At 37.1% G+C, this 10,635-nt stretch overlaps 1 protein-coding gene across 1 annotated transcript; it reads left to right on the top strand.

Annotated features, from left to right (window-relative positions):
* Positions 1-2,592: 2,592 nt before the first annotated feature.
* LOC132177191 (protein OBERON 3) lies at positions 2,593-9,124 on the top strand. Its single transcript, XM_059589437.1, has 2 exons — positions 2,593-4,813; positions 8,420-9,124. The coding sequence occupies exons 1-2, from the start codon at positions 2,905-2,907 to the stop codon at positions 9,007-9,009; spliced, it is 2,499 nt and encodes an 832-aa protein (XP_059445420.1). The 5' UTR covers positions 2,593-2,904; the 3' UTR covers positions 9,010-9,124.
* The last annotated feature ends 1,511 nt before the right edge of the window (positions 9,125-10,635 follow it).

Here is a 10,635-nt window from a genome sequence, read left to right as displayed (position 1 = left end):
AATCATACCTTTGAGATTGATTTTTGTGGTCGTAGAATAGTCGATGCAGATGGTCTAGAGATAGCCGGTTTGTCCTTCACCAATGATCAAAGGAAATACCCCACATGCTGCACCATGACAAAAACCATGACGATACCTCACATTAACAAACAATAAACTAAAAAATATCAATTACTAGTAACTTCGAAAAACAAACTAAGAATACCAATGCACATTAGCGAACAAGAAACTCAAAAATTCCAATTAACAGTAATGTATAACGAACTAAGAATACCAATGCACATTAGCGAACAAGAAACTCAAAAATTCCAATTAATTGTAACGTATAACAAACTAAGAATACCAATGCACATTAGCGAATAAGAAACTCAAAAATTCTAATTAACAATAATATGATAAACTAAGAATACCAATGCACATTAATGAATAAGAAACTAAAAAATACCAATTAACACTAACGTATAACAAACTACAAATACCAATGCACATTAACGGACAAGAAACTAAAAAAATACTAATTAACACTAACGTATGACAAATTAAGAATACCAATGCACATTAACGAATAAGAAACTAAAAAAATACCAATTAACACTAACGGACAAGAAACTAAAAAATACCAATTAACACTAATGTATAACAAACTACAAATACCAATTCACATTAACGACCCAGAAACTCAAAAAATACCAATTAACAGTAACGAATAACAAACTAAGAATACTAATGCACATTAGCGAACAAGAAACTAAAAATTACCAATTAGTTTGTCTAATCAATGGAGCTCTACCCTTTAAGAAATACAACCTTGACAATTATTAATTTGAAAGTAACACTTGAAATCACGTTTTTAAACGATATTTTATATCGCACTATGCTGTTATGACAATGTCAATTGACTCGGTGAGATAAATATGATTTTTCAAACATTACTCTTAATTTTTGTATCTTTTTATTTTATTTTTTATTTTTTAAAAGAGAAAGGATGAAATTTAAAGGTAAACAGTATAAGAAAATAGGAATCGTGTTTAAAAGGCTATAGAAGTGCAGACGACTAAGTTGTATGTAAGCTAAAACCATACGGCAAAAATCAAAGTACACTTTCAATTACAAATACCCAACCAATTTCTACGTTTTTTTTTTTTTTGCAATTTCTATATGATACAAATGGTGACAATCCAGCAGAACATTAGCATAAACACAATTTACTTTTTACTTCTACATGGCCCATTCCCATTGAAGTGTATTTCTACGTCCCTACCTATGTTCCAACGTGGCCATATAAAAAAGAAATGAAAAGCTACTCAAAGAGAATTTATGCCACTAACCTTGGTTGATGATCTGGTCCAAGGAGATGGTCTGGCCAGTTGCGTCGAGCCCTCTGGTCACATACTACAAAATGAGGTAGTGCTCTTGAGATGGGAGTGAGAGGAAGAATAATTTTTTTCCGTGGATGGGCTGACTGTAAGCGGGAAGAATACACACAATGTTTTACAAGACAAAAACTCACTGAAGGAACAAAGGTTCTTAAATGGAACCCAGGGACTAAGCCAATGTAGGAGGGCGTTGTAGATTTTGTCCCCAAGATGTTGTGGAAGCCACAGAATCACGTTTGCAACTGACACACTGTTCGTCAAAAAACAGAGTGCACCCATAGAGAAGGTGGGTTCAAAGAAGAAGAAGAAGACAATGAGGATAGCTAGGCTGCGTTTGTAGGTTGGGGGGGGGGGGTTAACGTGTTGAAGAATGAGAAGAAGGTCTGTTGATATGGGTTTTGGGGTTGGGGTGGGTTCGCTGATGTTCAAGGAAGAAGAATGGAGGATGGAAGTATGGTTTGAAAGTCTGGGTCTGCGTAGCGTTTGGCTTGGGTCTGAGTCTACGTACAGAGGAAGAAGAAGGATTTTGGGGATGGAAAGATGGTTCGAAGGTCTGGGTTTGCGTAGTGTTTGGCCTGGGTGTGGGTCTGGGTTTGCGTATAGAGGAAGAAGGAGTTTGAGAGAATGAAAATGTGTGGAGGTGGTTTTAAAAATCTGGAAGAAGTTTCAGAAAGTATGCGAGAGGAAGAAGTTTTAGTTTTAGTTTTTTTTTTGTCGTTGAAAATGAGTGGAGTTATGGGTGGTGGTTAGGTTAGATGGGTGGTTGGGTTAATGGTAAGGACCGTGCGAACATTTTTTGGAGAAGAGTGCTGCAAGTCTGTGTTTCAAGCAAGCAGTGGACCGTATTCTCTTACCAGCACTGTAGCTACAATGTCGTTCCGCTATAGTGCTGGTCCGGTCTATTAGCAAACATTGTTGTACATTAATTAATATTAATCACTTCTTATTACTTAAAAAAAATAAATAAATAAAAATGAAAAAAAAAAATAGTAACTTTATATTTCTTGATTTTAAGTCAAACGTCAAAGATAGTGTACCATACAAAGTTTCTCTTTTCTGTAATGCGAACGTTAAATAATTAGGCCTTCAAGAAGTGGAAGTTTAACACACACAATGATTCGCGGTCCTACAAGACAAATGTTGCGTTCACACACCAAGTCGTCTGTTTTTTTATTTTTATTTTTAATGAATGAAAGTCGCCCTCTTCACGCGGAAGAAGAAGCAGTCAAATAGACCACTTGTGTAATTCCTCGTGTCGCAGAGGGTTATTGTGGTAATCTGGGAGAGACAGAAAAGTTTCGCCGTTTGGGTTCTTCGTGTAAAAGCTTGGAAATCCAGCCGTTGCCGGGGCAATGGTGTGCTGAAGAATCAAAGCAAAAGTGGTGGGCTGGAGAATCAAAGCATATGAACTGAAAAAGCACCCCGGGATTCTCTCTTTTTTGCCAAGACTGCCCCTCTGGGTATCATATCCTCTCTCTCTGGTACGTCTCTCTCTCTCTCTCTCTCTCTCTCTAGAGTCTTCAAGGTCATGTTTGGAGAGAGAGATCTCCCTAACGGTGCTGTAGCTTCTGAGGGCGAGAACAGCTCCCAGAGCAGGCCCTCCCAGCACATTTCTGAGAGAAACAAGGACAGCCTGGGTGAGAAAATGAATTTTCCTGGGAAGGGTATGGGTTTTCTCAGAGAATCAGAAATGGGTTCTGATGGGTTCCGATCAAAAACCCCCAAAACAGGGACCTCAGGATCTCAGGAGCTCACTCTCAGCTACCTCTGCGACAATTCTAAACTTGGTCTTCCCGAGGAAGAGATTCCCGGGAAGAACTTGCTCAATTCCTTCGAGAAAGTCGCCCTCAAAGGCAGAGAAATCTCCATTTCGGAGAATTCAAACCAAGATGAGAAATGGGTGGAGAGAGATTTCCTGAATATGAACGAAACCAGAGGGAATTCTTCGAAGCGAGAGGTCGAGGAAGACGTTGAGAGAGAGAATGTTGTGGATAAGAAACCAAAGCTAGAGACTCTGAATCTGTCTCTAGCTTTGCCCGATGTGTCACTCTCTCTCACCGCTCCAAACCCTTCACAAAATGCCGATCCTCTGGCTCGCCCAAAGCCGACTAGGAGCACGCAATCTTTGGCACCGTCTAATAACAATCCCCAAACCACTTGTTCCAATGATTTCCCGGCGTATTCGATGTCGTACTCGTATTCTCACCCCCATTCCCACAACCCCAGTTGCTCACTCACACGTAATTCAACGGAAAATTACGAGTATTCGGTGGGGAGAGATGACCAGATTTGGAATTGTGGGGAGGGGACTAATGGTTCGGTTCATAGTCGGTTTAAGCCGATCGGAGATGGGGTTGTGGCGCTGTCGAATCACGGTGGAGGTCTTTTTTCGATGATGCAGGGAAATCAGAGCAATCGTAATAGGGATTCGTGTAATAATAGTCATTATAAGACTACTACGAGCTCGGATAACCATTCGTTTTTCCCATCTGAGCTCCCAGCTAGACCGAGGATTGATACGCAGTCAGGCGATTCGAGAGGACGGGGTTCAGAGGGTTTCAGGACTTTGGATGGCGTTGATGGTAGTGTGAGACCTAGGAAGGTTTCTGGACCGGAAAGGATTCTTCTTGATATTGTATCAGCCTCTATTCCTGTTATGGCTCAGACAATTCAGGAGCTTCCTGACGAGACTGTTACATTGGTCAAGGATTACTTGAAATATATCATTGCAATGCCTGAGAAGAAAGAGGAAGTAGTAGGACTACAAAGCTGGCTTGAACGGAGATCTGATCTTACTAAGGAGACTTTGTCGAAGTGTCACAAAGTGCAGTTGGAAGTATTGGTTGCTGTGAAAATGGGACTTGGAAGCTACTTATCTAGTGAAATACGTCTGCCAACTGCTGAGCTAGTGGAGATGTTTTTGTACATGAGATGTAGAAATGTGAACTGCCGGAGCATGCTGCCTGTTGACGATTGTGACTGCAAGATTTGCTCGGCCAATAAGGGATTTTGCAGTCAGTGCATGTGTCCCATCTGTTTGAACTTTGATTGTGCGAGCAAAACTTGTAGCTGGGTTGGTTGTGACGTGTGCTCCCATTGGTGCCATGCTGCTTGTGGCATTCAGAAGAATCTGATTAAGCCGGGTCCTAGCTTGAAGGGGCCTTCAGGCACTACTGAGATGCAGTTTCACTGCATTGGATGTGGGCATGCTTCAGAAATGTTTGGTTTCGTTAAGGATGTGTTTTTGTGCTGTGCAAAAGAGTGGGGCTTGGAAACCCTGAAAAAGGAACTTGATTGTGTGAGGAAGATTTTCAAGGGAAGTGAAGATTACAAAGGCAGGGAATTGCATATCAAAGCTGATGAGATGCTATCCAAGCTTGAAAGTAAAATGATCTCTCCTTCGGATGCCTGCAACATCATTATTCAGTTCTGTAACTGTGAGTTTCTGAACTTTGTCGTCTGCTTTTTATTTTTATGTTATCATATAGTATATTGGTTGTGTGACTTAAATAGCAGTGGAACCGACCAAAGGGCAAGTTTGACCTAGGACACCAGGATGTGAATGTATTTTCAGTACCATGAACAGTACCCATAAGTACTGTGGCAGGCCATTTTTGGATGGTTTTGGTTCCTAGATATGGTGTCTTGACTTGGTTTTTTCTTCCCCCTTTCCCAAGGATTTTAGGGTTTAAAAGTGGAGTTCAAGGTTGGATTGTAGTATTTAAAGGGGGTGAATTGTAGAGTTGGAGTTTGAACTCATGACCTGTGGCTTTGATATCATGTGAAGAAGTAAATTTAATCATTCAATCAAATGCTAACATATTTCTGCCTCACATGTAGATTTCAACTTCAGCATTAATTTTCATCACTTTAAGATGTTTTTTCATTATGAGATTTATTTTTTCCTTTTAACTTTAGCTACATTTAGATTGGTAGTCAAGTTTGGTTTCTGCACTTTTAATCTTTGAATCGATTTCCAACACATTGATCTGTTTTTTTATCTTCTTTTGATTGTGACTCCAAGTTTCCCTTACTCGTCATCTTGCATCTTCAACTTGGCCTGTTCTGTTTTACTCACTGGACAGCTTGTATCTTTGAGTGGTCATGCATAGGTGGCGAGGCTTCTGTGAAATCTTTCAAAGAAACTATAGTGCAGTCCTTGGACAGCTTAGTTGGTACTCTAGGCAATTCTGTAGGCTAATCAGTTAGCGTCTGTTGCTGAAACAAAATTTCTAACCTCCTGTTCTTTGCCTATATTTTGAAACTTGTCTTTGTCAAGCAATTCAGGGGCCTTCTTCACAGCCAAAGCTTCTGTCTTTAAGACCTTGTTCAGAAACTTCTCTATGCACTTCTATTTTATCGCTGTTCAAACTTTGCAGCAGACTGTTGTGGCTTTTTAGCTTTTTGTATTGGAAAATTAGCTTTATTTTATTTTATTTTATTTTTTTGAGGTTTAAAATCGCTGCTTCCTTTATTTTATTGTCAAATTTCAGAACCCTTCTGATTGTTTCCCACATGAGTTGTACCAATAGCTTCTTTGAAATAAAATAAAAATAAAAAAAAATAAAAAAATTGCACAGGAGACATCTTTATCTGAATTCTAGATCTCAGCCCACCCTTGATTTGAGCATTTGTCATTCGCTCACATTCAACTACTCCACACTTGATAGTCAGTTCATCGAACGTTCTAGTGTAATCAATAACTCACAAATTACCTTGTTTAAAACAAATAATCTCATCATAAAGTCTCCGTTCAGGATCTAAGACACAATTTCAATTTCTCACTACATGTCATTGTAAGTGTGAAGGATCTTGTATGATATAAATGCGCATAGTGCGGGCTATAGGCTAGTAATTACATAATGGTTTAACCCACTTTGATGCCAAAATTGATGTAGATTTTAGGAGAGCACCACAATACTGTTCTTATAAAACCATGTACAGTAACCCTGATTACTGTAGCAGGCCGCTCTTGGATGGTTTTGTTTCCTAGATGATTGTTTCAAATAGATTTTTGGGATGTGGAATTGAGATTGGATTGTAGTGCTTGAAGGTTGGAGGAATTGTTTGGAAAATAGAGAGACAAGAAGAAGATAGATTGATGCATCACACTTCGCTTTCATACGCATCTTTCCTATTGCCATATTTTTGGCATCACACCTTGAATAAAGGTTATATCATACAAATTTCAAAGAAAAAAAAACCTTCATAGCTTTTGAAATTTAGCCAAAGTTATTCTCCATTGAATTAAAGATGCTACATCCATATAAATAAAAAACTTCTACTTAATCCTAGTCTTGGACCTAATATGTTTTTACTAGTACCAAACTAAATAAGTAATAAAACCCAAAAGAAAAATATGTAACAACATATGAAACCTATAATATGACTCAAGTGCTACAAGTAAAGTCCATATCTAAAAATTCTTAAAATTACTGAAATACCCCTGAATCATAAAATTAAATAAAAATAAATTAAATGGAACAAGCTCCTTGCTGCCTGCATCAAACAGCAACTATGTATCTAAAAGTTGGGATGGAGTGCATATGTTTATCATACACCTATTCTCTTGCATATCTGTATCCAACATGGCTAGTTTGCTGATATGGCAGAGCTTTTTAAGTGTCTGACCTTCATAGAATGGTTTTTTAATGATTGACATTTTCTAACATATCAAAAAACAGGTTATTATATAACTGTTTCTGTTAAGGATAAGGTGACTAGACTTGGTGGTTTAGTTGGGAACTGTATAGTGATTGGAGTTAGGATGGCTAAGTTCTTGAATAAGTACAAGAAATGATACTTTTTACTTTAGTGGTGAATTTTATTTAACTAATGATGCTTCCATTTGTCTGCTTGGTAAAATGGGACTTATAACTCAGCATAATTGTGTCAATTGTTGCTTTTTTGCATAATAAGTTTGTTGTTGCTTTCAATAATGAAGACTCAAACAGCACCCTCATATGTGATGATGAGAATAGCTTATAAAATGAACTTTAACAAGTACAATGTAATTGGAGTCATTCAAGATATTCAAGAATTTTATTTTATTTTGTTTTTTTTTTTAATAAGCAATTGGCCCTAAGGGCGATATTCAGGAATTTTTAAAAAATTATTAGTCCTTTTATCATGTATAAAATCTGTAGTATGTATCTTTTACAGAAGTCGGAGATATATTTCTTGATCTTTTTGAGGGAAGCACTATTGCCATGGCTATTTGATTGCTTGGATTGCCTTTCCTGTGAGAATTTCAAAATAAGCTGCTCTCTGCAACCATGGAAACAATCTAGATAACTGTTTTGTTACTCCTTTTACTTATCAAAAAAAAAAACTGTTTTGTTACTCCTTCCCTCTCTAAAAGATTAGAAGAATTTTCTGTATTGGTTTGCATGTGCGTACCAGATTTGGTTAAGCTGGACTTTACATGAAATAAGAAGGATATGTTATCACTTTTGTTAATATACAACCAAGTTATCCATAGAGCATTAATTGTTTCTGATTTAACTATTTAGAGATTTGTAATTCACGACGTGTTTTCGTGGTGAATATTAAAATGCATCTTGAAAAGTGATTTTGTTTGAAAATTTAATGAAGTACAAAAAAATAATATTTAGAAGTGCGGCATATAATCTAGAGTGCTAACTTGACCTCAATGAAGGCTTGCCACATCACACTTTAATCTTCAAAGTTAGCTAGAAACTTTGAACAGATATTGTACTTTGTTCCAAATTGTTCTGGCTTGTTTTTTTGTTGATTCTGCCGTTTGAGTTTAGACTGGCTGTGAATGAGAAATTATTCCTCATCTGTTGGTAACTGATGCTGCCTGTAGCACACGGGAAGGATATTGATGCAAATATAATCAAGCCTTAATGGAATGGACCTAGCCCAGTGTGGGATAGCGTTTCTGCCATGTAAACACACACACAGTTACTTACTGGTCCAATGTCTTTTTCTGTAAATAATGTATTCACATGTATATATATAAATATATGTTCCATGCCTAACTTTAAAGGGGTTTTTTTTTTTTTTCTTTTCATAAATAGACACAGATGGCATGTCAGACTTTCCTGCTTCAGGTGTGGTTTCAAAAGATTTGGTGGCCACTCAAGCTATTCTTAGGAAAGAAGCAACCCCTCTTCCACAATCCACGTCTCTATCCCACAAATATTCTGGATTCAACATGAGCTCTTCTGGTATACATAATGACTTGCTTTCAAATAATCTCCGTCAGAGTGACCGCAAACCTTCCATCATAAGTGAATTGACCACAGATGATGATTTCCATTTTGGGGCATTGCCAAAGAAAGATGGGTTTGACAGCTTGGAAAGCTTAGTGCGGATCAAGGAAGCAGAAGCCAGGATGTTCGAGAGCAAGGCCGATGAAGCACGGAGAGAGGCTGAAGGTTTCCGGCGGATGATTAAAACCAAGACTGAAAAGATGGAAGAAGAGTATGCTGGAAAGCTTTCCAAACTGTGTCTGCAAGAGACTGAGGAAAGGCGGAGGAAGAAACTGGATGAGCTGAAGGTTTTGGAAAATTCGCATTGTGATTATTTCAACATGAAAATAAGAATGCAATCTGAGATTGCCGGTTTGTTAGAGAGAATGGAGGCAACGAAGCAGCAATGGGTGTGATTTTCTTCTTTTGTCGTTTTTAACAATGATACTAAAAGTGTGTAGTCCTCTCATGTTACCATTTTGGATTCTGCTTGTTATTTTGAATGCAATGAACCATTGTTTCTGTCGTGAAGTTTCATAACTGGCTTTTCTTCTCCTCTCTTCCCTCCTTTTCTTTTTTTTTTTGGCAACTTGACAGAGCATGATACCAAACAGTATTCTTCACCACTAGGAGCTTCATAACAATACTATTGCAGCAAATGAGATGCAATAGTTTGTGTTGTCGGATTTGAAACCAAGATGTTCACATCTTATAAAATGATACGAATCGTGCCCACGAGGGGCCAACTCGAATGACACTGATACACTATTCTTGCAAGTGGAGTCGTGTATTTGGAGTTTACCTGACAATTGATATATTACAATATGGCTAGAGGAACACGAATCAATGCCAATGGACCCCCTTATAATTGACTTGACAATTTGTCAAGGCATCATTTCTATGTCAATGTTTCATGGGTAGTGGGGATAGTGATGGATAATGAGCAATGTTGAACCACATATTTGTTATTACAGGCACTCTTTGTATGCTAGGGTAAGATATTATATTTTAATTTTCTACTATGATTATAATATGGTATAGTATTATTTTGGGTAAAAACAAATATAGCACTTTGTTGCCTTTTTGTTTTTTGTTTTTTAAAAAAACAACAAAGAAGGAATTAACATCATTAGAAGTTGTACAAAGAAACTCTGGTGGAGGGAGAATAAAGGAGAGAGGTAATGCACCACTAGTGCTCTCTTGACCATTTGATCGCAGGTGATTGGTGCTAAGGTATCAAATTTTCTTTGGGAAAATGTTAGGTGTTTTTCTGGTGTTCTCTTAGGAAGCAAGATATTATTTTCTAAAAATCGGGTAAGAGAAATAAGGGCCAGTTTCTTTTTTGTTTTTTTAGAAAATAATATCCATTTTGGACCAAGAGAACACCTAACATTTCTTTTTTTGTGAAGGCTTACTCTACCCATCACCACAAAACTTAATCAATTGGTCCAACAACTGAAATGCTCCCCATAAAAAAAACAAATGAAATGATAAATGGTTCCTATTGTGAATGTTTGTCGATATGCATATTAGATCTATTATGTTATGAGACAGGATGTGCTAATTTTCATACCGAAAAAATATACATACTCTCTTCCAAATTACAACGTAATTTTAATGTTCTTTACAAACTATTAATTGTGTCAATGTTCCCCTTAAATTACTAAAAGATGTCAATGTCCCTCCTTAAGTTCTTAAAAAATGTCAAGGTTCCCTACAATGACAAAAATACCTTTCCTAAAATTCCTTTGAATCTGGAATTTTTAAAAGGATAGTTTTGTCTTCTTGAAATTTTTTTGAGTTATTTTTGTCTTTTTGTTGACCTTGGGGAACAATGACATTTTTTGATAGTTTAAGGAAAATATTTACATAATTGATAGTTTGGTAGAGACATTGACAATGAAATTAAAGTTTAAGGAGAATATGTGTACGTTTCTCTTTTCTTATCAGATTACTGCTAAAAGATTGTAGAAATATGCAAACCTAAAAACTAAACAATTGCTACTGATTGAATCTTTTTGAAAGGATAGAATTAAAGATAT

Source organism: Corylus avellana, chromosome ca4 (assembly GCF_901000735.1).
Source record: "Corylus avellana chromosome ca4, CavTom2PMs-1.0".
Classification (NCBI taxonomy): Eukaryota; Viridiplantae; Streptophyta; class Magnoliopsida; order Fagales; family Betulaceae; genus Corylus; species Corylus avellana.
Note: the sequence above shows the minus strand (reverse complement) of the source record. Positions and strands in the feature narration are given on the sequence as shown.